Raw genomic sequence first — 27569 nt, 5'->3', positions numbered from 1 at the left:
ATTAATAAAAACACAAATGACTGCTGGGTGGGGTGGTACACACCCTTAAATTCAGCACTCAAGAGGCAAAGGCAGGTAGATCTCTGTGGGTTTGAAACCAGCCTGGTCTACATAATGAGTAGCAAGCCAGAGCTACATAGTAAGGCCCAATGTCAAAAACAAAACAATAAAAGCTTCACACAGGGAAGTGGCCCAGTGGGCAAAGCACTTGTCCTACGGGTGTGGGAACCTGAGTTCAAATTGCTAGAACCCTTGTAATGTCAGTCAGACATGGCCATCCACTCTATAATCCCAGTATTTATAAAGCAAGATGGGAGAAAGAGACAGACTCTCCAGGGGCTCACCGGCCAGCTAGCCTGGTGTGTGCAGTAGGAAATAAGAGACCTATTCAAAGTGAAGGGTAAGGACTAATACCCAGGGTTGTCCCATGACCTTCATACATGATATTCATGGTAGTATTCGTCCTAAATGAACACATACATTGTACACACACTCAAAGATTTTAAAAGAACATATTAAGTTACAAAAAGAATTTATCCCCGTAGTCCTAGAACTGGGTGTGGTCCAAAATATGGCCCCTTGCCTCTTTTATAAATAAAGTTTTATGAGAACACAGCCCAGTCCATTCTTTGATAGCCTCTCTGGCTATGCCAGAGCCTAACGAACGCACTCCTCCCTCTGCCCTTTGCAGAACATGCTTGTGAACTCCTGTTTTATTTCACTGTTCTTGAAGCAAGAAATAAAAACCACAAGGCCAAAAGTTAAAGACTCAAGAAAAAGAAGAATAGGGCTCCCAATGGAGGAGCTAGAGAAAGTAGCCAAGGAGCTAAAGGGATCTGCAACCCTATAGGTGGAACAACATTATGAACTAACCAGTACCCCGGAGCTCTTGACTCTAGCTGCATATATATCAAAAGATGGCCTAGTCGGCCATCACTGGAAAGAGAGGCCCATTGGACTTGCAAACTTTATATGCCCCAGTACAGGGGAACACCAGGGCCAAAAAGGGGGAGTGGGTGGGCAGGGGAGTGGGGGTGGGTGGATATGGGGGACTTTTGGTATAGCATTGGAAATGTAAATGAGTTAAATACCTAATAAAAAATGGAAAAAAAAAAAGAAAAAGAAGAATAAACTAAACTGTACTGGAGTAGAAAATTCCAGAACACTTGCTGTGAGAAATCTACACAGCAGGATTCGCCTAAACCATCACCACTCGCCACCAGATAGATTTTACATATTTTTTTGCCAAACTTAAAAATAGAAATTTGGGTGTCGGAAGAATATGTGTTGCCTTGTACGGACAGTATTTATACAGTTAAGGTTAGCAGTTGTTTTAAGGAAACAACACATCACAAATCAGAGGAGTGCATTTAAAACCCTCTCTTACATTACTTTGTGCAGTTCTCCCCTGTGTTCAGAAAGAGCTTATCATATTTGGATTTTGAGCAGAGTACCGACGCTTCTGTGTTAGTGTCCAGCATTCCCATCCTGACCACTCTGCCAGGTGGATGCTGGACTCACAGACACGGGGTACTGATAGCAGCAAAGTAGTTACAACTTGTTATAAATATTGCCCATCTGCCCTTGTTTTATGTAGTTTACATTAGGCTTAGTTGGTTTATTCATTGGGTCTTTCTCTTTACCTTCTGCTCCAGTTGGTATAGATACAGGATTAGCCCGGTTTTGCCTTGGTTTTGTTGTCTTTAGTGTTTACTTATTTATTAGCATGTGTGAGAGGTCAGAAGATGGTGTTAGGTCCCCTGGAACTGGAGTCATAGGCAGTTGTGACCTGCCATGTTGGTACTGGGAACTGAACCCTGCTTCTCTTCGTAAGGACTCTTAACTACAGGGACATTGCTCCTGGTTTTTGTTTTTTTGTGGGTTTTTTGTTGTTGTTGTTGTTTTTGTTTTTTGTTTTTTGTTAAAGACAAATTCTTGCGTTCAAGGCTGGCCTTGAACTCAAGATCCTCCTGCCTCAGGGCTGGGATTATGACCTCTTTCTTAGGGTTACTATTGTTGTGGTGAAACAGCATGACCAAAAGCAAGTTGGACAGGAAAGAGTTTATTTTGCTTAAGAAGTTTCCAAGTCTCTGTTCATCAAAGGAAGCGAGGGCAGGAATCTGGAGGTGGGAACTTATGCAGAGGCCATGGAAGGAGGCTGCTCATTGGATTGTATCTCATGGCTTGCTCATCCTTCTTATAGAACCCAGGACCACCAGCCTAGGGATGACCACACCCACCATGGACCAGCACAGTCCTCTCCCCTCCCACACACCCACCTAAACCAGTAATTAGGAGAATGCCCTACAGACTTGCCTACCAGCAGATCTTATAGAGATATTTTCCCAAGTGAGGTTTTTCTCGGATTACTTTAGCTTGTGTTGAGTTAACATAAAAACTAGCCAGGACTTTAAAGTAAAGTAAAGACCAAAATCCTGGACTGGGGAAAAGACTTGAAGAAGATACTGAGCTTGCAAGAGGAATTGTGTGAGCTCATCTTCTAACAAGCCTGCCTGGAGTACTTACTGATGACTCTGAATTGTTTGTATTGAGGTAATTTTGAGCCTTTCTGAGGCCCCAGTTGACCTTGGACTCTCCTTGGGCACAGGGCTTGCCTTGAACTTGGGGCCAGTCCCCTGCCTCTGCCTCCTCTTCCCCTGTGTTGGGGTTATGGGCTTGTGCCACCATGCCCAACGAGACTTAAATACAGAGGATCACTGCTGCTTTGGGAAGACTGACCTTCATACAGTCTGGGCTATATATGGAGGTCTGACTCCCCAAATATGTAAGTAATAAGAGACAGCTTTGATGGGAAAGACAATTCAACAGATTTCTGCAATGCCAGGAGTGGATACCATTGAGAACCAAGTAGAACTGAGGAAGGAACTGAATACAGAGTCCCGGAAAGGCTCACAAGTATCAGTAATAACACCAAGAGTCAGTGGGGCTCCAGGGAAGACGGTAGGCTCGTAACACTTCATTTTATTTTATTTTATTTTATTTTAGGTTTTAATGTTACCAGAGCAGATAATTTATTCACAAAACAAAAGCAAGATAGAAATAAGTTCATGAAATCTAATAGTGGGGTTGGGAAAATGGTTTAATGGTTAAACGTGCTTGCTGATCTTGTAGAGAACTGGGTGTGGTTCCCAGCACCCATATAGGGTAGCTCACAATTCCTTGAAGCCACTGCACTTTGGGGGGATCTCACCTTTTCTCGGGTTTGTTGACAGTGCACACACACACTGAAGTATCCTAAATGGAGCTAGGGAGATGGCTCAGTGTTTAAGGACACATGCCACCCACCCTGATGACCGGAATTTGATGCCAGGAACCCCACATGGTGGAAGGAGAAAACTGGCGCCTGCGGGCGCCAGTTTTCTTCTGATGCCACATGTGCGTCTATGCATATCCACAAGCACACTTTTTTTTTTAAAAAAGCAAAAATAAAAACCAAAAGTGTGGAGCTAGAAAGATGGGTCAGCAGTTAAAGGCATTTGTTGCTCTTGCAGAGGACCTGGGTTCCCAGAACCAACGTAACAGCTCATAGCCATTTGTAACTACAGTTCTAGGGGATTCAGTTCGTCTTCTCCCCTCCAAGGACCAGCGTGTGGCGCGTGCACATGCAGACAAAACACCTGTATACCTAAAAATACGCCTTTTTGTCTCTAAGGTTTAGAATTATTAAATAATAGCAAACCCTAAAAGAATGAGACTCGGATTAGCTGTCGGTCTCTTAACACTGATAGTGGATGTGGAAACAACAGTGATATTTATTATCAGTAAGTGGTTAGTTTGTATACCAGGGTAAAATACATGGTTTTATCGCTATAAGAAACACAGTTTAATATTCCATACACTGTTCGGATGTGTTCCAGGAAAACAGTAGATTAATAATCTACAAGGGTGCTGACTCGGTTGTAAGCAGAACTAGTTCTGGTTTATTGAACCAGAAGAGGAACTTATTGAAAGGATATTGGATAACTCACAGGGTGATTGGGAAGATAAAACCAGTCTTAGGGAAGAAGTGGGGGCCAGGAAACCTGAACAACTACAACCCTAGCTAGCGAAGTCGAGAAACCCCATAAGGGGCTCAGCAATTTGAGTTCCTCTGAGGCTGCCTCCTGGGTCTCTATAACGATCGATCCGATCGTCATGCTGCTGTGGTCAGGCTCCTGCTCTTGGTGGCACCACCAGGATTATGACCAGCATCTGGTATTTCCTAGGGTTCAAGTCCAAGCTGGGTCTGTGCCTCGCCACCACCTAGATCAAGGGCTTAAAGTTTGCCAACTTGTAGCACTTTTTTGACCAAGAAATGTTTATATGACCCCAGGTAAGTGAGTATATATAATAGGTATACAAACTAACCACTTACTGATAATAAATTATTTAAGAATTATATTTCAAGCCATTTTGTGTAACCTGCAGTTTTACCACTTATTAAGGACAAAGGCAAATGTGCATACTAATAAAACAGATGTGCTGCTTATTTTAAAGTGAACAATGAAATCTTGACCTGGGAGAATTCCACCTCAGCGGTAGAGCACAGGCCTGGCCTGCTCAGGTTCTGGGTTCAGTCCCCCGATATTCAGATTTCAGGGCTAAGAAGCTTAAGGAGTTAAATCTTGCAGATCACCACAGAAACTAAGGCATATTCAACCTTTTTCACAGCAGACTGATATTTGTACTTTATGATCTTCAATACTGAGAGCACCAGTCACATTAATGTATAAGTAACCGGCAGAAAATGAATGGGGCTATTTCAGAAATGGTTGGAAATTCTGTCTTGTTCTCAGGTTTTTAATGAAATTGAAGTCAACTCAAGCCATAGTTTTTTTGTTTTTTGAATTCTAAGTCTGCACTCCAGCAATACACTAATGTGATTTTTCCTATGCTGAGGAACAATGGCAGGAAAATACTAAAAAGTCTTTGTTTTCCATAATTAAGCCACAGTGTTTCTGTCAGCAGAAAGCTTTGTGTGTATGGTGAAAACACAGTAGTTTGTGACCTACATAATCTCAGATCTGTGCTGTTTCCTGGGGTGTGTTCATTGGTGTTTTTCTGGAGCGACAGCATGGGAAATGCAAGCAGTGTCTTCTATGTTCAGAACCAAGGCTGTGGGGAAGGTGTCTGATACAATATGGGTGAGTACTGGCAGATTCCATGAAATTCATCATTTCAGTGTTTAATTTTGGGCTAACTTTTGATGGTTGCACATTCAAAAACCTTTGACTACTACCAATGTGTGTGTGTGTGTGTGTGTGTGTGTGTGTGTGTGTGTGTGTGTGTCCTAAATGTGATTATGCTAGCTTCCATGTGGGGTAAAGACCCTCATCTTAAGAAGCTAGATGTTAAGTACAGGCTGGCCTAGGTTCTAAAGAAACTAGAATTGAGAAGTGGATCCGTTAACATAGGGTCCCAGGTTCCAGTACCAAGCAGATACATAATTCTTCCAAGGCTTCATCACTGTGACAGTGAAGGAAGATGGCAGAACAATAGCCATGTTGGGGACTGGGAAGCAGCCCAAGGGCTAGGCAGCAGATTGGGAGATGTAGACAGAATGAAGAGTGGGGATTCAGTAGACTATCTAAGGTGGAGGGTATAGTAAAGGCAAGAAGGAACTGGACACACAGCAAGAACGCACAGACGTTACGGGAGCTTTTCCTGGCAAGTTGGAAACATCCATTCACCTCAGATAAGGCAACAACGGGTCAAAGAAATGGTTCCACCCATGTCCAACCTGTGAGCCACTGAGTTAGCTTTTAACTTCAAGAGCATGGGCAATTTATCAGGTACAGGCTAAAGCACCAGGGGGTCTACAACTGCAGTAGTTATGTGAAAGGAAATACAAACTCTGCTGTACTTGACTTCAACATGAACAAAATTTCAAGAACCGTGGTGTGCATAAATGGCCTATTTATCCAGGAGCATATAGTGTGTTTGTAGGGGGAAAGGGAGGAGAGGTGAGTATTGCACCACTGGAAGACAGCACAGAATAACAAAACGGGCTAAATCAAGAATTGGCTGCATAAGCATGTTACATAGGGACACCAGCAGCAATGGTGACATTGGTTCTCCTGGGAAGGCAGCCACTGTAATTGCTCTGAAACATAGACCTTGGGGCTTCTATTTATGTCTAAACAACAACGTAGCAGGGCTGGAGAGAGAGTTGAGCAAATTTGTTACTCTTGCAGGGAAGACCTGGGTCTAGCACCCATGTGGAGCCTCACAGCTTTCTGTAACTTCTAGTTTCAGGGGATCCCAACCCCCCTCTTCTGACTTGTGTGGGCACACTGCGTGCACACAGTGCTCAGACATACATGCAAGCAAAACACCCATAACATGGTTAAAATAAAAAACAAACAAACAAAAAAAAAAACAATGTGCAGGCAGGGCAGGTAATGAGATGGCCAATGGGTACGAATGCATAATGCTCTTAAGGAGGACCTGAGTTTGTTCCTTGGCTCCCATGTTAGGTGGTTTACAACCACCTATAACTCCAGCTTCAGGGACATGTGACACCTGGCCTGTGAGGACACCTGCACTCAGATGTATATATTCCCACAGAAACAAACACATACGCAACAGCATCATTTTTCAAATGTTTTAAAAAGAAAAATGCAACAAGAAGGAAGGCAGATGTTAGTTCCTGACTAAGTGGCTTCTGAACATTGTGTGTCAGCTTGGCAGCCACTTTTCCTTTAGGAACTCTCCTAAGAGGAGAATTGGCTCCCAGGTTAGTCCATACATAAAAGTTAAAGTGAAGTTTCAGAGTCAAAAAGAAGAAAAATGTCTGAGCTTGGGTAGTAATTGTAATTCAGTAAAAATGGTTGACCTGGGGCTCTTGGGTCACTGTTCAGGGCGCCTCTTACCCCCCTGCCTGAAGGGCTTTGGTTTCTCTCAGTTCCTCACTCACAGGCTCACACAGGATGCCGCTCTGAGCTGAGCTCTCAGCTCTCACTATAGGATTTCTGGTGCATTCCTTTTGGTTTGTGTGCATCCTGTTCAGTAGCAGGGACCATTGTGCCCCCTCCAAGATTTGGCCATTTATGCTGGACACGTCTGGGAAGAGACAAGTATTTGAGAAACATGCTGTTTGATTTGACACAGTGTCTCTTTAAGCAGCCCTGGTGGCCCCACAACTCACTCCATAGATGAGGCTAATCCCCGGCTCACAGAGCTCTCCTGCCCCTGCCTGAGTGCTGGGATTAAAAGATGTTCGTCACCATGCTTCAGCTGCTCTTTCTGATACACAGATGCCAAAGAAATACCTGTTGGGGTCATACTGTGGAATTGCTAGTTTGAATGTCATTAAGTTTAATATGTGGATGTGGCCATTTTAAAAATACAATAAAATGTTACAAAAATAAGCATGACGTCATTGCCTCATTTCCTTTCATTGTAGTTCACAGAAATAGCCACCATGAACATTTGATAAATGGATCTTTCCTTTAATTATAGGTTCTTTGTATGTGGTCCAGGCTAACTTCATACACACTGTCTTCCAGCTTCCTCTACCTAACTTAGCTTGCCATGGTCTTTCCAAGCCTTTCTCCCCTGTGAGAAACTTTTGTTCAAATACATAGTTGTATGCTCCCCTCTGCCGCATGGAATCATATATCTCTTTCTATAACTCATCTCCACAGTACTTTTTCTGTGTAGTATGTGGTGCTTAAACTCCAGCCAGTGCACAGACAGACAGTTATGCACGCATACACGTTATCTCTTAGAGGTTGACAACACTAAAGCTTTGTGGTAAGGAATTGGAGAATCGATTCCTTGTCTTATTTGGTATAAATAAACAAATAAATCAATGTAAGGTGGGCTTGTCTTTCGCCTTGCTCTGGGGATCCTAAGCCAAAGACTAGACCTGGGCTGGGCATGTTGTTGCTACACACCTTTAATCCCAGCTCTCAGAGGCAGAGGCATGAAGATCTCTACAAATTCAAGGCCAACCCTGAATTTACAGATTACTTAGTGAGGTCCAGGCTATATAGTGAGATCCTATCTAAAAAAAATAAATAAATAAAACTTCTGGGCCGTGATTGCCATGTAAAATCGTGCTGTGGCAGCCCACACGTCGCTATGGAAGCAGGACGCTTGTCTCAAGCATCAGAAAAGTCAAGGTTAGCCGGGCATGGTGGCACACACCTTTAATCCCAGCACTCGGGAGGCAGAGGCAGGCAGATTTCTGAGTTCGAGGCCAGCCTGGTCTACAAAGTGAGTTCCAGGACAGCCAGGGCTATACAGAGAAAACCTATCTCAAAAAAAACCAAACAAACAAAAAAAGTCAAGGTTGCATAGAATCTGTACAGATCATATTTGCTAATTTGCTCAACACAGAAAGAGCGTGTTAATACCTATTCCACAGAGTCATCACTAACATTTATGGAGAAATTATTATATAATAGTGTTGAATGCTTAAGTAAAATGTAGTTTGTTAATTACTATGTTACACAGTTATGAGGAAGTCACTACATGCACGCAGTACCAGGTATCACACTCCAGGACATGTTGATAAAGAGTGCTGGTGTTGCTGTGATTTGTAAAAAGACAAAGGTTAGAAGTATTGCATTATGGTGGTGCGTCTCTGTATATTATATATACTTAGATTTACTTAGGTAGAACATCTGAAGAGTTGTTGTCCAGGTAACTTCCCAGTGCTTACGTTTGAGAAAGGGGCCTGGGGACCGGGAGCAGGAGAAACTCTTGCTTTTCCCATTTATCTGTTTGTAGTGAGTAAAGTGTGGTTTGCATTTATTATGGCAGGAAGAGGTTCGGCTTTTCTGAATGGATAAGATAGTATTCAAGTTTATTATGAAGGCAATGTCAAGGGCCTAGAGGGGTAACCCAGTGGGTAAGAACTCTTAGTATTCTTGCAGAGGAGTGGGGTTCCTAGCACCCACATCATGTGGCTTACAGTCGACTGTCACTCCAGGTCCAGGGGCTTCACTACGCTCTTCAAGCATCCAAGGGCAGCTACACACATTTGTGTGCATGCAAATAGATGAGCGACTAAGTAAGGCACCGGAGAAGTGGCTCTGCGGCCGAGTGCTTCTTCCCCCAGCAGAGGACTGGAGTTCAGTTGCCAGCACCCAGATCCGGTGGCTCAAAACTGCCCGTGACTCCAGCTCCAGTAGATTCGTATCTTTCTGGCCTCTGTGGGTACCTACACACATAATTCTTCAAATGTTTTTATATGGCAATATCCCCCAAACTCCTCATGAAGGGGAGCTAAGCCCTGACGAGGCGTACCAGTTCTGGGCTGTGGAGAATGTTTTAAACTTCAGTCCTCTCACGTTGAATAAGCGGTGATAGCAGCTGCCACGTGGAGAGGTCATTAGACGCCATAGTATAATGAAATGCAAAGTAGTTAACGCTGCTGTATCATAAGGCTGTGTCAGGACCTTTGCTTGGCCTTTCAGTCTTTCCATTTGCCTAAAGTTACAGGGCCTGGTCCCCAAGCCTGCTGCTTCCCATGACAGTCCCAAGCCCCAGGTCTCTCACCTGTGCTTTCGACTGACCTACTGTGAATCAGCGGCCGGCCGTGGGCACTTTACTTATCCTTACTGGCTGAATATGAAGGCCACTCCAGAAGAAGGGGCTGGATAGTGAGGTACAGAAAAGGGTGTGGACCTTAGTGCACCTCTCATGATTACCAGTCTCCAGGATTACTTACTCAGAACCTTATGAACCCAGTGTTTTGAGTTTTTAACGGAAGCTTCATGATATAGGCATGATTGATTTAATTATTGGCCATTGACAACCAACCTACTCAACCATTATCCCTCTTTCCCTGTCTGAAGATTGGAGTTGGGGCTAAAATCCCTATCATGGGGATTCATATCTTGAATGCTGTTGCCCAGCTGGTGGGGTTATTTGCTGTAGGGCTACAGAACCTTTAGAAGGTGGGACCTAGGTCAGTAAGGGCAGACTTCTGAAGGGGACAGCCATCCCTAGTCCTGGCCACTGTGCTATGATGCTGGCATCCTCCGTATGTCCGATGGCTTACACTCCACTGTGCCTTTTCCTCTGTGATGGGCTGAAATTCCTAAAACCTTGAGCTCAAATAAACATTTCCTCCCTCTATATTTCTGTCAGTATTCTGTCACAGTAGCCCAAAAGTAATAAGCCTCAACCCTCTAGTAACTGCCAACATACCAAACTCTGGTCACTAGAAAATTCTTAAGTTTGGGGAGTTGTGTGTAAGGACACCGAATGAAGATGCAAAACATGTTTCATATAACAGTTTCAACCAAGATGCTCACACTGTGGGCAAAACAAAACCATGGCAGACGGAAGAGACCCATCAGCATTTCTTGGAGGCGGAGATCACCTACACTATTTAATCTAGCTTTTTGTTTTACTAAGTATATAGGATTCAATTTGCCATGTTCAGCATTGACACAACAATGCCCTATCACAGATCAAAGTTTACGATTTGCCCACAGAGTCCAGACACTATACGCATGTTCATATCAGGGACTTAACAGGAAGCATGGCGTTCATTCAAGTCTAATCAGCCCTCCCATTCATGAAATAGAAGAAAGGGGATACAATAAACCAGCAGAAAGACCTACTTAAGAAAGTGGAACGCCATATAGTGATCACTTTCCATAGCCCCTTGTGTCTTCCCCAGGCATGGCAGATGTGGACTGACTTGCTAGGGATGGGATGATTGATGGAGCTGCTAATGGCCTCCCCAGTTGGAAACTCTAGAAAAGACATCTTGGGCTGCCTTTCTTTCAGAGCTTGTTTGTTTGTGGTGAGAGCCTCTAAGCCTCATGATTAATACCCTTAAGAGACTGAGACATCGCAGGCCTGTGCTCTCTCATCTAGCATTTGTTGTACTGTCTGGTATTTAGAATTGATGCTTAGTAACCAGAGTCACACATGGAGACTAGCTCTGGTCCTTGAAGTTTGAGCTCAGTCTCTTAGCAATAAACCTCTGGGGACTTTGTCCTTCCTTAGGCCTTTCCCGAAACACAAATTAAAATGGCCTAGGGTGATAAGGTAAAAGTCACATGGACCACAGCTGCTGGCCAGAGGATAGACCTTAAGGAGAGCAAAGATTTGAGGCCTCCGAGCTCTTCCTGGATCCTGGACTGTTTTGCCTTGGGTAGAGGAGACGGTAGCCTGAACTCTTTGGGTTGCACTTCATGGACATAACGGGGCCAAAATGTGATGACTTACTATCAAGTGGTCTAGCCTCAAAGTAAGGTTTTCCATCTGTAGCAGCTTTCCAATTGCCACAAGAAGTCACACACAAACCTTACCATTCTAGTTTCTACCAGGACCTGACAGCTCCCGGTTGGACCCTGGCCCATCTTGACTTTACTGCTGCTTGCAGCAGACTTCCAGGGTTTCAACCCCCAACCTTTTTCCTAAAGATATTTGTATTGGCTAAAGCAACAAAAAGGTGTGGAGAAGACCAAGTATTGCTCCTGATGCCTGAACCAAGTCAGACTCTTTTTCTCTCCAGTCCTGTTTTCAAGCCTATGACTTTTGCCTGTAGTCCCAGGGAAATCCTTAGAGTTGAGTCACCCCTTTCTCCCCCAGCTTTGGCCTTATACCGTGCAACCTGGTCACTGTGGGGGTGGACCGGGAGGCAGCACAGCTATTTAGCTATACCTAGGTGTGTGTTCACATACACTCAAGCTCTCACGGGAAAAGGCTGGTTCTCCAGAGAGAGGGAACAGTGCCCAGATATCTCAAAACTACACAACATACTTGGATTGGACAAGAGAGCAGGGAGCAGGAAATGATTTGGAGAATGCAAATTGCTGAATTGTCTTTCCTGCGCTATTTGATGAGCCCTTTGCTTAGCCCAGTCGAATAGAAAAACTAATGTTTAAAACACATGCACACTGCATGTAATACTCAATCTTTTATAAAGCCAAAGTATCATTTTAACATAATACGAACATTTAATGAGCTGTTGGTCCGGTGGAGATGGGTTGGTAGGTAAAAAAGCTTGTCATTATCTACGATATCCTGAGTGTAGTAGAATCTCAACACTGGGGAGCTGGAGACGAATGGATTCATGGAACTCACTCACTGGCCAGCTAGACTAGCCTACTGTACAAATTTGGGACCAATAAGAGTCTTTATCTTAAAAATCAAGATAGATAGTACCCAAGGAGCAACACCTGAAATTATCCTGTGGCTTCCACACACAGAAAATTCATAGGCTGTTGTTTTGTTTTGTTTTAAACCCAGTGTGTATTTGAGACTTGTAGAGTATAATGTGTAGGTTGGGGAAAACTGATGGCCAACTGCTACTGCTATGGACTGGGTTAGCCAAAACCTTTTCATTAGCAAGCCAGACAGCCACCATCTTCTGATAAGTTACCTGTATCCCATATCATAGGCAGTTAATCTGAAGTTGCAAATCTCACTAGAAGAAGCTTCCTAAAGGGAGCTTGGTACCCATTGTCCTGCTAGGTGTCTAGTTGTGGAAACACCTTGCGCTAAACACCCATAATACTCAGACATTAAATACTTGCCAAGCACTTAGTCTTCTGGCTTGGATTATACATCGGGGAAGGAAGAGACTCCTATCCTTTCTGCTTACCTTGGTTCCTAACTGCAGTTCCCAGTATGTAGAATCTGTTAAAGGGGTTTTCAGTGGAGTGAAAAATAAGTTTAAAACTTTCATGAAGGTTTCTCACTTTCCAAATATTAGTGCTGTTGGTTGTAGCTCGTGATGGTGTATTTGCAATGTTTATTTTTTCTGATGAAGGGCCGTGTGTAGCCTGTCACTCGTTGTGTTCCTCTGAATCACTCATCTGATGAATGTATATAGAAAGAGTGATGGAATACCTACAGATCCCGGCTCTCTGCCAAGCTCCAGGATGCAAAGATAAATGGGAACTGTCTGTCTTAAAGGAAATGAGAGGCAGAGAAGTAACCATTAAGTGTTAGGATATAAGCAAATACAGTCAGTATCTGGGAAACACAAGGAGGTGTAAGTATCCAACCAGGTCAGATGGGGGAGTCCCCACTAACGTGAACTTACGTTCCATAGTGCATGAGATGTTCTTAGCAACCAGCCCTGTGCCGAGCACATACATTGAAACGGTGGATAAATGATGAAGCCAGAGCCGAAGAATCACTTTGTTCAACCCTCCAAGTGTAGGGACGGAATCGCTGCAGGGGCAGGGAATTAGTGCGTTGGGTTGGCCTTCTGAGTAAGACTGTGGGACATGACAAGCCACGGAGTGGGATAGAGCAGGAGAAGAGAAGCACAGACGGGGCCACTGACAGCTGTCTCTCCTTCTGACTACAGGCAAAGCGAAGGCTGGAACTGGGCGAGAGTGGCCATCAGTACCTCTCAGATGGTCTAAAGACCCCCAAGGGCAAAGGAAGAGCTGCACTACGGAGTCCCGATAGTCCAAAAAGTAAGGATGCTTTCATCTGTTTCCCTGTTCTCCTTGGTGTGGGACTCCCAACTCGCAAAGCTTGTGGCTGGAAGGGTGCCAAGGTGTGAATAATTTTTGGCATGTTTTCTTCTTTACTTCTTTCTGTGACTATCCAAAAATTAAAAATTAAAAAAAAATGCAATTTCTTCTGGCGCCTAGCAAAAGGCAATAGTCACTCCAGTACTTGAATGCATTTGCATTTTGAACTAGTCAGATTTAATTTTCCCTTCCCTTAGTGGACGTCACTTGAGTGCAAGGGCGGAGGCGTGTGTGGCAGCGTGATGCCTCTCCTACCTCACTCCCCAGCTCACCACACCGTAGCCTAGAAACTGGGCAGAGCCTAGCATGAGGAGGCCTGGGCTCAGGCCCCAGCACCACATAAACTGACTGTGGTCGCGCACATCCATAGTCCCAGCATTTGGGAATTGGATGGGGAAAGGTCAGCCTCAGCTAGGTGGTGAGCTCAAGGCCAGCCTGGGATACATGATACCTTATCTCAGGAAGGAGCCAAAAGAGAAAGTGGTAGTTGCGCTAAGTCCCAGCTAATTCCTTGCCTCGGTGAGTACTGTCGTCATGTCATTTGAGAAGGAAACGAATACGTCATAAAAAGCCAAATATCTCTTCTGTTTCTGCGCTTAGTGCAAAAGCTAACTTAGACTTGGCTCGTCTGTCCCCATGGTTTCTGTTATGCATCTGTAGTCTATGTGTAAGGGCTAAATCAGAACCTCAGCGTGAGCGCCTGCAGAAGAATAGCACAATACTAAATACTGACATTGCCTTTAAAGGACGTGGGGAACTTGAACGTTGGGGGCTATTCTTCATCAAAATAAGACTTTTTCTGAAAGATGGATTGACAAGGGATAACTCTGCAGCCCCCACTCCAAAGGGCTGGTGAGGTCGAGTCTGTTTGAGACCCTGTCTTGAACAAAGATGACCTGGCTCTGTGAGTTTATGCTTCTTAAATGAGATTCCCAGAGGCCTCAGCACTTTTTCATCCATTCAACAGATACTTTGGGACACCTAGACCCAGAGAATAGGCTAAGAGGACATAGAAACTACTGACAACGAGTCCAAGAAAATGCCATTGCCAACATAGGAAATCTTTATCATCTCTTCCTTTTCTGATAAAAGCCACCTCATAGCTCTCTGTAACTTACCCCCAAACAACGACCAGCTTTGCTTTAGATACTAATCTGGCTGCCGTGGGAAAGAGGGCTTGCTTAGCTGCGAAGAAACCCTTCATTTCTTTACCTTTCCCCCTATCCCCCACCCGTTCGGTTTTTTGTTTTTCTTTAAGCTCCAAAATCTCCCTCAGAAAAAACGCGGTATGATACGTCCCTCGGTCTGCTCACCAAGAAGTTCATTCAGCTCCTGAGCCAGTCTCCTGATGGGGTCCTGGATCTGAACAAGGCAGCAGAGGTGCTCAAGGTGCAGAAGAGGAGGATTTACGACATCACCAACGTGCTGGAAGGCATCCACCTCATTAAGAAGAAGTCTAAGAACAACGTCCAGTGGATGTGAGTAGGAGCCCACTCTCTCCCCGGGCACCAGCCAGCTCCTCGGGGCCTTTATGACTGCCTCAGTTTATCCGAATTTTAGCTTCCACGTTCAGACCCATACTTCTCCCCTCCCCTCTTCCTCTTTCTCCCAGTTTTCTCTTTCCCCCTCAAAGTTGTATGTAGAAAGTCACGGCTGAGGATTGAGTTTAGTGAGTGGACTGCTTACCTTGAAGTCATGAAGCCCAGGGGTCAGTCCCCAGCCCCACATATACCAAGTGTGGTATTGATCAGCCCCGATCAGAAGTTCAAAGTCATCTTCCAGTACATAGAGAGATTGAGGCCAGCCCAGGATACATGCAACCGTATATCAAAAAAGTAAAAATAAAAAGTCTTTTAGCACAGGGTCTGCATTTGATTAGCATAAATCAAGAAGATCGTGGAACTCAGTAGCCCCTCTGCAGTTATAAATTGAGAAGGAAGCTTTGAATCATCACACTTGACATCTGTGCATGCGTGTGACCTGCAGATGCACACGTGTGTCTCTGATACTGTATCTTGGTCATCTGTGGGCGAATATGGACAAACTCAGTTGTGTAGTGGATTCATCCCTAAATTAACACAGTTTCTCTGTCAATGAAGGCAAGACTTCAATGTCTGGGTTTTTTCTGCAGAGATGTGTGCACTAATGTGTCTAATTCTGCATGATAATATCATTTGTGAATCATGGACAGAGCCAGGCATTTTATAAGTACAGCACTGAACTATTAAATCATGTTAAAAGAGCCAAAACTAGTTAGGAGATGTTTTGAAAACAATATAATTTACGGGCTGGCAAGGTGGCTCAGGCAGTGGAAGGGTGGCCTCAAAATCCTGACAACCCAGAATCAATCCCTGAAGCATACATTAAGGTGGAAGGAGAGGGCCAGTTGTCCTTTGGCCTCTGCACTCCCAACATGGCACGGTATGTCCACACTCAGAATAAGTGGGGGAAAAATGTCTAAATACAGTTCAAGGGCTAAGGATGTAACCTAGTGGCAGAAAACACTTGCCCGGTATGCACTAAAGACAGCCCTGATGCGTTCAGTCCCCATTGTTATTAAAGAGTGGATTTCTATTTATAATTAAGCTGGTAGCTGTGTGTGTTTGGAGTTGTGGACAGCTGGGGGACTCACTTTGACCTGTGCCTTAGAGAAACCTGTTAACTACTGCTCTTTCTTACAGATGCCTAGCACACCTGTCCGTTTGCCCCGGGGGGTGCATGCATTAGGTGATGGGGGTGGAGGAGACCAGGTGGCTGCTTTTTTTTTTCCCCCTCAGAATTTGAGACTCTGAACAATTAGACCTTTTAAAAAAAAAGAAAAAGGAAAAGAAAGACCCTGAAAATAACTTTTCACTCGACTTCTGTGATATGTGAAAGGTACATGACTGTATTTATGAAAACTGTATTTACAAAGCTGTACTCTTGACACTCGACTCACAAACAACACGATGTGGGTGAGGGGGGTTATTGACTGATTTCCCCCACTCCCTACCTCCCCCTCCTACTCTTTAGCTCCTGTAAAGCGCCATAATCTGTGTTTGGGTTCTAGGGGCTGCAGTCTGTCTGAGGATGGGGGCATGCTGGCCCAGTGTCAAGGCCTGTCCAAAGAAGTGACTGAGCTCAGTCAGGAAGAGAAGAAATTAGATGAGCTGATCCAAAGCTGTACCCTGGACCTCAAACTGTTAACCGAGGATTCAGAGAATCAAAGATATCCTTTGTGCTGCTGGTGGTGGTTAGAGCCTTCTGTACTGTTTGCAGAGCTGACAGACTAACTTGTTCATGATGTAGATAGATATTACTCTGGCATGGTACACACTATCAGTGTGTGTGTGTGTGTGTGTGTGTGTGTGTGTGTGTGTGTGTGTGTGTGTGTGTGTGAGATAAAGTACTTTTAGACTATGTGGTATCATTATCAGTGTTGATAGCCAGGTGAGAACAGTTTTTCAAAGCATGGTATGTATGGTTGGAAAATCTGAATACACTCACATCATAAGAACACACTATTAAAAGATGTCATAAGGTGTCTGGATCAGTATTGATGACAGCATCCAGCAGGTTTGACCTTGGCTTCCCAGAGTTTTAATGTGGGTTAGCTGTCATTGTTGGAGTTCTCGACCTTTATCTTCTTTCTTTCTTCTTTTCTTTTCTTTTCTTTTCTTTTCTTTTCTTTTCTTTCTTTCCTTCTTTCTTTCTTTCTTTCTTTCTTTCTTTCTTTCTTTCTTTCTTTTGTAGCATTTGGAGTTTGCTGTGTCTGGGTGGACTGGGACTGCCTGCAATCCTGTCAATAGGGAAACTGAGTCCTGAGTGCACAGCCAATCTGGCTACAACCGCAGGGCCCTATCTCAAGAAAAGAAAAAAAGAAAAAAAAAAAAACAAAGGAGAAATGATACTTTTCAAAGTCAGGTGTGTTGTTGCACATTTGTGACAGCAATATTTGAAAGATAAAGACAGAATTATCAGGGGTTCAAAGACAGCCTGGGCACTATAAAGTTTAAAGTTCATCTAGGGTGCATGAGCACTTGTCAAGCAAAGCGTAAAAGTCAAGAGTTCAGGTTGTGTGTGTCTGCCTAGGGAGTTTGAGGCCAGAGTAGAAATCTTGTTTTTAAAGAAAGAAAAAGCAAGATGTGGAGGTATGTGCCTTTAATGCCAGTATTTGGGATGCAGGTAGAGTTCCAGACCAGCCCTTCTACATAATGAGTTCCAGACTAGCTACAACTTCATAGTGAGTATGTCCTGTCCACCTTATCTCAAAAAATTAAAATGTTAAGAGTAAAAGAGCCTGGTGTGGTGGTGCAGAGACAGACAGATCTTTGTAAATTTGAGGCCAACCTGATCTCCATAGCAAGTTCCAGGCCAGCCAGGGCTACACCATGAGATCTGTCTCTGAATACATAGATGAATCATAGGTGGCTCAGTAGGTAAAGGTGCTTGCCTCCAAGCCATACCTGAGTCTGGTTCCTGAATCCAGGTGATAGTAGGAGAGAAGTGACTCCTGCAAGGCTCCCTGACCTCAGAACTCATACTGCACGTGCACTGTGCACACTGTGGCGCCCATTCACACACTGGACAGATAGATAGATAGATAGATAGATAGATAGATAGATAGATAGATAGATAGATAGATAGATAACTAGCTTTTTTTTTTAAGAAAGAAATCAACAGTGGGGCTTTTTTAGTTCATCGTTGGATTGGAGCTCTGTTTTGGAAAGGCTGTGTGGTTACACATGATTGGCAGCTGTCCTGAGCATGGGGCTTGGGGTGCTCTCGACTTTTTCTGGTACCTTTGTTATAAAACAAAAACAAACAAACAAAAACAGTTTTCTTGAAACCACTAACCAAGAAACAGATGTCAGAGGGAGCACTTTTAAGTTTGTAACTTAGAAAATGTATTTATGAAATTCATCTCGATCCTCCGTTCAGCTCCCAGTCTGCTGCAGCTTGTTCACAGCTGTGTTGATTCTGCTCCCTGCAGCTTGTTGAGTAATTGTAGGTGAGTTCTAGTCTACTAAGCTCGTGTCACATAGCTTTTTGACAGTGGGCTCAAGCTCAGAAACCTGATGGTCAGCTTATAAAAACAAACAAGCAGAACGCAGAACCATCCAGAGTTCCGGAAATGCTCCCATTGGCCTCCTTGGTGGGCTAAGTGGTGGCTGAAAGCCCAGAATCCTGAGATTTGAAGAAGAGAGTCCAGTACAGGCAAACACCGAAGTGTGCCACGGATTTATCCATTTGTTCATATTTTCAAAGCTGACCAGTCAGAAGGTGGCAGGCCGATCTCTGCATTTGAAGCCAGCCTGGTCAACATAGCAAGTTCCAGGCCAGCCAAAGCTACATAGAGAGACCCCATGTTTCAAAAAACAAACCAAAAATAAATAACTATAAGAGTTCTGACCTCCACAGTCATCAGGCACGCACATGGTGCATATACCTAAATGCAGTCAAAGTACTCAAACACTTGGGAAAAAAAAGTTTTGTTTTGTTTTAAGCTTACTAAAGGGCTGGTAAGATGACTCTCAGTGGGTAAAAGTGCTTCTTGCTGCACAAGCTTGGCTGGCGTCCTGAGTTTGATCTATGGAACCCATGGTGGGAGGAGAGAAGCTGTCAGTTTACTGCCACACTTGCTTTGATGAATGTGCTCGTGTGCATACACACACAAAGACAGGAAGTAATTTTTAAAAAGGTGGCTAGAAACACATGTTATGTCACCTGTGTTCCTCCATGTCAATTAGCAAGAGAACACCTTGAGCCTGTTGTCTCTAGCTGAGTTTTTGTGAGTGCGTTTGTCAGCCAGTTAAGTAGCATGCTCTTTCGTGACATCCTTTTAGGCTTAGCTTCCAGGACACCGACAGGAATTGTTTGGTACTTGAAAGTAACTACGGAGAGTCGTGAAATGTTAATTTATTCTTTTTAGCTAAGTCATTGTATCTTAAATTCATTCAGTTGCGGAGCACCTGGGAGCTGCTCACCTCCTTGGGAACCCTGAAATGTTCTAGTGATAATAATAACAAGGATAATTTTTCTAACGGAAATAACGATACTCTGATCTCTAGGCGCTATGCAGTCACACCAGCCCAGGTGCACCCGCGTAAACAGGCTGTCTGCCCGAGCAAGCAGTAGGCTCCATTCTTCCCCTGGTGTATTTGCTCCTTATTCATTCATTTGGTGGCTGCTGGCACTTGCTAATAGCAAGCAGAAGTAGCTGCCGTCTCAGATTTTGATTAGCAGATCTTACCTCCCCCACCCCACTGCAAATTAGGACCATGTGTCAATCAGTTTGATTGACAGGGCACTTCGATGGAGTTCACGGACTACCAGTACTCAAGATTGGCACGATAAAGTATAGGTTTCTTTTAGTCTTAAGCATCAACCAGAAAGGACAAGGGCCATGAAGAATCCGTTTACCTGGTGATCCAAAAGGGAAGGCATACCTATTCTAACTCGTGAAACCATGGGTAACTGTCTATGTCTGTTACGTTGTGCTCATGATAGCTACGTCTGTGGCAACTTGATAGAAGATTTCCTTAACGCTTCTTACGTTAGCTTATGTTACATATCAAGATATTCGAAAAATTAGTGGCCTTAAAGACCAAACTGTTATAGTTGTGAAAGCCCCTCCAGAAACGAGACTTGAAGTGCCTGACTCAATAGAGGTAAGGAGACAGTGACGCCGGCCATCCATAGAGAACGCTCCAGAACGCCTGAACGCAAGCGTCACTGACCCCTCCCAAGAACTTGCTAATTCCTCTTCATTTATTTCCATAACCTAAAGTTTAAAAGGGTTCAAAATTTCCCTGTTTATTGAATGCCCAAAACGTCTGGTTTCAATTTAGAGGGGTGTTCGGGTCACAGCAGGCTTTGGTGCCCTGTTTTCTCTTCAACTTTCCTTTTTCACAATTTGTTATCTGGTGGCTGTGATCAGTTTGAACCACTTGAGAATTTTTATTTTGATTGCCTTGTGTACGGGTGTCCCCACTATGGATTTTAGAAGTAGCTCTCTGACCTAGCACATTTTTAGGAATTCTTTAAAAACATTTGTAGCATGTTTACTTTGAGAAAATTAAACGGGACCTTGGGGTAATCAATAGCCAAGAACGTTGTAAGAAAGTAGGACGGGCGTCCTTGTAATTGCTTTCAGGTGTACTTTGATGAAATCAGCCTCGGCTGCAATTATAAGATAAAGGAGCTATAGTGAAAAGAAAATACCTAGAATATTAAAAGATAATACCTAAAATATTGAAAACATTAAATTTACAAGGTAAACTTCATACCTTATACAGTTACAACGTTATGACCTAGATGAAGAGGGCCTCTAAATATTCGTTTGCTGAGCAAGCTGAAGAGATGGCTCAGTGGTTATAGCACTGACTCCTATTCCAGAAGACCCGAGTTCCATTCCCAGCATTCATGTATAGCTCATAAGGACCTATAACTCCAGCTCCAGAAGATGCAGTGCCCTCTGGGCCTCTGGCCAACAGCCACACACAGGAATCTATATTCACACAGACGTAGAAGCATGCCTTTAAATAATGCACTGGAGAGGTGGCTTAGTGGTTAAGAACACTTGTTGCTCTGCGAGAGGACCCTGGTTCAATTCCCAGCAGCCACGTGGCAACGTCGGTAACAGCTTGTCGGGTACCCAGGCGTGCACATGGGTGTAAAGATGTACGTGCAGGGAAAACACACAAACACATAAAATAAGAATAGTTTTTTTAAAATAATAGTAACAAAATTAAGTCTTGGACTGGAGAGATGCTTAGTGATTAAGAGCATTGGCTGCCCCTCCAGAGGACCTGGGTGATTCCCAGCACCCACACAGCAGCTCACAGCCATCTATAATTCCATTCTCAGAGGGACCACCAAAAGGCATACTTGCTGATGCATAAGGATGCGTTCAGGCAAAGCACAAGTACACATGAAACTAAATGAATAATTCTTTTTTTTAAATCCACTTATAATCCAATTATTTAAAAATGAAAAAAAATATTTTTTTAAAAATGTGCTGGGCAGTGGTGACACACGCCTTTGATCCTAGCACTTGGGAGGGAGGGACAGGTGAATCTCTGAGTTCAAATCCAACCTTGTCTACAAAGTGAGTTCGAGGAAAGCCAATATGCTTTATTTATTCTCTTACTCACTAAAGCTCCTGGCACTTTAAAATACTAGGTATAAGTTGGTTATTAGAGTTTATAAATTGGGTATTAGAAAATCTTACTATGAGAAGTTAATAGAAAAAAGTTGTTTGGAACATTTAACAGACCTTTAAATAATTTGTAGGAAAATAATACAGCTAAAGAAGACGTGGACACCCACCCCTCAAATTATTTCTCTAGCAAGAGTCAACAAACTTCTTAAAGATCCAGGTTGTAGTTGTCTTTGGTTTTGCAAGCAACATAATTTCTGTTTAGATTATTCAAGTAATAAACTCTACTACATGTTACTATGTAAGATGAAAACAGCCAGAGGGCAATATGAAAATAGGCAGCATGAGAATGGCCACAGACTCTCTGTCCCAATAAAACTTTATTTACAAAGCTGGATGCTGGCTTGGATTTGGCCTTCAGACTATAGTTGTTTGCTGGCCCCTGCTCTGGGAGAAGGTCAGTACTGACAGACAAAGGGTAGGGGAGCAAAATGAACAATGATCATCGCCCCTCCACTTCAGTTTCAGGTGAGATGTGCTTTGGTTTTCATTTCTAAGTGAACTTGATCTCTTTCTTGGTTCTAGAGCCTACAAATCCATTTGGCAAGTACCCAAGGGCCCATTGAGGTTTACTTGTGTCCAGAAGAGACGGAAACACACAGACCCATGAAAACAAATAACCAAGACCACAATGGGAATATCCCCAAGCCCACTTCCAAAGGTAAACAGATTTCACTCTGAGACACGGTGTTTAAAAAGGAAGGCATGGAGAAGGGTTTTCCTTCAGGACCTCATGGCTGTGTCTTAACCAAATGCTTGGGTCCACTAGACCGATGCCATTATTGCTAAGAGTCACGTGTAACCCATGAAACTTTCCAGAGTAACCAAAGTGCTGGGCAGAGCCTGCAAGTGGGCCTGGAATTTATGGGTGACACTAGCTGCTCCATCATCCACCATGTTAAAGGCCTGGTGTGAGGGTGACATGCTTGTCCTGTAGGAGTCAGGAAGGTGACTCCAAGTCCATTCTGAACTTGCCGCTGGGTCCTGGGTATGCATCAGTTGACCATGACCTGCACCTTTTAAAGCCTTTGTCTTGTATGGAGGGGACGGGGAGAGACGTTTCATGTTGTTGGAAGAGTTTTCTGAGGCATTCTGATCAATTTTAGACTAAAATAATGATCTTGGTCCAAACGGTCCCTCACCCCCGATGAAGATGCTGCAGGCTCTTGAAAGCAGAAAACTGTTTCCTTGGCGTACTGGACGATGGCTGTAGACAGTCTTGGGTCTCAGCCATGCTTCAGCAGACATCTTGGATGATGCTCCTGCAGTCATTAGGGATGGAATTGAGAAGTCAAGCCTTGGTCAGAGTCTTGACCTCATCTTCCTCTCCAGAGCAGTAAGGAGAGGATCTATGCGATCAGAAAGCAGCAGGGACATAGCCCACTTCTCCTTTCCTCCAGCTGAAGAAAAGCTCTTGGGAACTTCAGCTTGGATTTAAAGACACAGAAAACCTTTCTTTAAAAAAAAAATAAAAAAAGGTTCAACTGTGACTAGACTAGAACAAAACAAAGTGATGTCATTCTTTGTGCCTGTTAGCCTAATGGTGATCTGTGTCCTCCCGTAGCCCCAGTGAGCTGAGGGGCAGCAGAATATACTTTCTTCCCGAAAACAAGTAGGGTGTTTGTTTGTTTGTTTATTTGTTTGTTTGTTTTCTCCTAACTTTGACTCTCCTCCCCACCCCCTTACAGACTTGGCTTCTAACAACTCAGGACATAGTGACTGCTCGGTTTCTACAGCAAACCTCTCTCCTCTGGCCTCCCCAGCCAACCTTTTACAGCAGACTGAGGACCAAATCCCGTCCAACCTTGAAGGACCTTTTGTGAACTTACTGCCTCCCCTGCTCCAAGAGGACTACCTGCTGAGCCTGGGGGAGGAAGAGGGCATCAGTGACCTCTTCGATGCCTATGATTTGGAAAAGCTGCCTCTGGTGGAGGACTTCATGTGTAGTTGATTGGGCTTTGTACAAACTGTCCTTATAAACCAATATTTTTTTATCACGGAATCAGAAACGTGTATCGCAGTGTTGTCCCTTCCTACCTTCTTCCTCCAAGAGTATCATGAAGTAAACTTCAGAACAAAGCTGACATTTTGATGAATTAATTTTTTTTTTCTAAGCGCACAGTTGCAGGCTCCCTTGGGAAAGCCCTGCCTGGTCCCAGGCTCCCAAATCTTCCTGATGAGTCAGCAAGTGAGAAGATGTGCAATCAGGTGTCTCTCACCTGTCCTTCCCTCCCCTCCTTCCTCTCCTTTCCTTGCGGACTGGCTTGCTGTGCCTAACGGATGGGCTGTTGACTGGGTCCGGCCGCCTGGCCCGTTGGAAACAGCGCCCTCCCTTAACAGCAGTTCAAGCCGTGCCTTCTCTTGCAGAATGCATGTCTTTGTGAGTCTGCTACCACGGAATGGAATTCTGCCACAAATGCAAGCTTGAAGTCATGCAAAGGAATGACACGGATTTCTCCAGCTCTTAGGAATATTTAAATTACTCTCATAATTCAGTGTAAGCTATGGGCCGCTAGTGTCCCACTAGGAGGCGGCAAGAGCCTCCACAGCCTTTTTGGATGAAGAACTTGTTTGCAAGTACTCGTTGCAGATACAGAGACTGGTAGAGTTCTGCTGCTCGAAGCTGTTGTGGATTTCCCTGTCTCCATACCCCACTTCCACTGCCCCCATCCTGCGTATTTGTGAGTTTTCCCGGTTGATTACTTGTGACTTAGGAGTTCCTTGTGGGTTGTTTTAGAAGTTTTTATTTTTCTAGCTGCCATTGAAGCATTCCTGTGGCGCCCATCACTATTTCAATTGAATTGTTTACCTTAAAGCGAGTTTTGCAAATTCTTATTCCTTTAGCAGAGGGAGAGCACCTCTACTGATAAAAAGCATCTAACCCCGTGTGACCTAAGGTCCACCAACCAGCCTCTGCGAGAAGCATCCTCTGTCTTGCCTCCTTTCCCAGGAGGGGAGCTTGGAGCGAGAACAGCTCCGGGGCTTGCTGACTCGAGTGGTCCACAGTGAGGACCTCGGGCCAGATACAGCTGTCCCGTGGAGCAGCAGGCATGGATCCCCTCCATCCTTGGGCTTCCCGGGCCCCTGCGACCGGGGAAAGGGCTCTAATGCCACACTCAGGGAGACCACTTCTCAGGATGCGGTCAGGTGGAGAGGCCCTAGGGAGAAAGACATCCCATGGTGTGAGTGGCATTCTATCAGGGACACTTCCCTAAGTAGGAGCGAGGAGCTCCCACTGTGTCTGGGGGTTGGACTAGTTCTAGCCAGAACCCATTCTCCGAATCCACTGTGAGTGGGTGAGTTTGGACTAAGGGAGGTCAGGAGACGGGAAATGCACTGATAGAATGCCAGGGCGACTCCCTTGTTACTCCTCAGGAATGGTGTCCCAAACTGGAGGCTTTGTGTCAGCAAGGACCCTTCCAGTTAACTTCCAAGAATAGCGTTCCCACTGGCAGGTGGCAAGGGCCATCTTGTCCTGGTGTTGAATATGGCATAGTACCTCAAATCCATTCCTTGGATGCTAAGGGCTGCGGAAATGAGTTAGTCACGAAAACTAACCTCCAGCTGAGCAGTTTGAAACACTACGTGCCTGGCCTTCCCGGGAGGCACGTAGTAGGCACTCAACTCATACACGTTTGATCGAGTTGAAAATATCCCTTGGGAAAACCTTTTACTGAAACCACAAGAACCCTGGCCAGTTTACTCTAGATAGATTTCCACAATATGCAAAGTGGTGGTGGTGGGGGGAGGGTGGAGACAGAAGACACCGGCACTTTAAACTCTGTGTGTGGGTATGCGTGGTGTATGTTTGGGAAGAAAAAACAAAGGTGCAGACTATCTTCCTCTCTCTTCAGCCTCCAGCCCCGGCCTCCTCCCCTCACACACTCTGGACTTGGTACCGAATAATCCCGTGTGGTCCTAGCTGAAGCACTGGGGTGGAGGAGGGAGGGGGAGCTTCGTGTTAAGTGCCTACTGGAAATGCACTGTGGGGTTTTTTCCTGTATGGGAAACCGTTTATGCCAAGCTTTCCCCCAATGCCCTATATTTATCTCATCTGGTTAGCTGCCTCTGCTTCTGGCTTTGTGTAATTCTCTTTGCCAGCTGCATCGAGCTGGGTTTCTGTCCCCAAAGTCTAATGACTAAACTCACCTGGCTCTAGGTTGTTGTGTGTTTGGTTGACTTTTCTTGTTGAAACTATTCGTATTGTGATGCCGTATTTATTGTTTTAAGAAACGAAAAGGAATACTAATAAGTCTTCAAGCGTTCTCTCAATGCATAATAAGACTTTCTCCAGTTAAGGGGCTTAACTGGCGTACACAGTGTGAGACATCCATGCTCTATTCTGTTTGCATTTTAGGCATTTTCTTTGCTCGTAGTATCTGGCACACAAAGTAGATGAGTACTACAGTATTTTTGTTACTTTAAGTCCTGAGATGCAGGTTCCCTGGTACCATTGAGTTGCTGCTACTAAAAGCTCACATGCGGAATGGCTGAAAGTTACACATGTGCGAATGAAGACGGCGTGAGCCTCAGAACTAAAACTGTATAAAGGGCAACACATGAGCTGTCAAACAGTGTTAGGCGTGTGTTTGTGTACATAGCCGTTTTATTTAAGTCGATACAGTCCGCTCACATTGCCATTATTTACCAGGTTTGTACAGAGATAGCAATTCATTTGTAAACACTGCCAGAATATTTTCTAGCTGGTTTGTAATTTTTTTAAGACCGTCGCCTTGGGTTTTTGTGTTTTGTTTCTGTTGTTTTCGCCTGTGACTCTCGTTTGCCTTTTTTTTTTTCTGTCGTACATGTAGCTCTGTCTGTAAATAGAATCGCAGTATTTAAAGCTTTAGCTTTCAGGAAAAACGAAGTAAGAATCCAAGCGTGTGCATGACAGGTTGTGTGTGTGAGAAGGGATCTGAGGAAGATGCCTTGCGGAGGAGGCTGGGTGACAGTTGGCAGGGTGTGGGAATGTCTTTCCTACGGGGTGCAGGCTTTTGTAAAAAAGGAAGTGTTTCTCCCAACACTGGGAGTAGGCAAACTACTAATCAGTTTAGCTTTGTGTTGTATGCTAGTTTGAAATAAATAAATAAATAAATAAATAATGTAATATAATGTAAAAATAGACAAACAAACAAACAAAAGCTTTTATGATGGATTTTGTAAATAGATTTGTTACAGGGTGACCTGTTCCAGCTGTGATCTTACCACTTCAAATGGATGTAATTTGAATAAATTTTGTATGGTAAAGGGTCAATAAAATGATTTTTTTTAAGAGTTCAGACTTGTGGATGGATTTTCTTAGTGTTATCTTAAGTTCTCATGGGATGGGATGGAGATATATATGTAAGTATATTTTTAGGCAGGCTATTCTGTACTCTAGGTTGGCCTCAAACTTGCTATGTAGCTGAACCTTGAATTCCAGAATCTTCTGCACCTACCTCCTGAGTGCTGAGATTATAGGCCCATGGGGTGCCACCACACCTGGTTTGTTTTGTGTGTGGCTGGGGATTGAACTCAGGCCCTTGTGCATGCTAGGCAAGCACTGTACCGAATGAGCTACATTCATAGCACGTTCCCCTTTATAGATAGGGTCTTACTATGTGGCCCAAGCCTACAGTGTATTTAGTCCTTCGTTATATATGCCTTGAATATTTTTCTATGTTAGCACTTACAGACCAGATTCATGTTTGTAATGGCTATATACCATTCTAGTGATTAAGATATTACTTGTTACCCAGGAGATTACTTATTTTCAGAAATGGGATGGAGTGGTTGGGGCACAGTTGTTGTGCCAGGAACTATTTTTTATGTAGTAAAATATACAACAAAGCTTATCATTAGTGACTTTAGTTTGTTCACAGTACACAGCAATGTCTATCTGGTTCCTAAGTAGCTAATCACCCCAGAAG

At 44.1% G+C, this 27569-nt stretch overlaps 1 protein-coding gene across 6 annotated transcripts in view; it reads left to right on the top strand.

The window, feature by feature from the left end:
* E2f3 (E2F transcription factor 3) overlaps positions 1–26939 on the top strand; it is a 79490-nt gene extending 52551 nt beyond the window's left edge. For 3 of the 6 annotated variants that reach the window (XM_011244276.3, XM_030247136.1, NM_001289920.1), the window contains exons 2-7: positions 13289–13400; positions 14737–14938; positions 16510–16668; positions 19996–20110; positions 22186–22321; positions 23349–26939. In XM_011244276.3, coding sequence (XP_011242578.1) covers positions 13289–13400; positions 14737–14938; positions 16510–16668; positions 19996–20110; positions 22186–22321; positions 23349–23611 — 987 coding nt within the window. In that variant the 3' untranslated portion in view covers positions 23612–26939. Of the gene's footprint in view, positions 1–13288; positions 13401–14718; positions 14939–16509; positions 16669–19995; positions 20111–22185; positions 22322–23348 lie in introns of all 6 variants that reach the window. The other 3 variants (NM_010093.3, XM_011244275.3, NM_001359994.1) reach the window with 1 other exon arrangement.
* Positions 26940–27569: the final 630 nt, after the last annotated feature.

Source organism: Mus musculus, chromosome 13 (genome assembly GCF_000001635.26).
Source record: "Mus musculus strain C57BL/6J chromosome 13, GRCm38.p6 C57BL/6J".
NCBI lineage: Eukaryota > Metazoa > Chordata > Mammalia > Rodentia > Muridae > Mus > Mus musculus.
The sequence above is the reverse complement of the archived record's forward strand: the minus strand, read 5'-3'. Positions and strand labels throughout refer to the sequence as shown.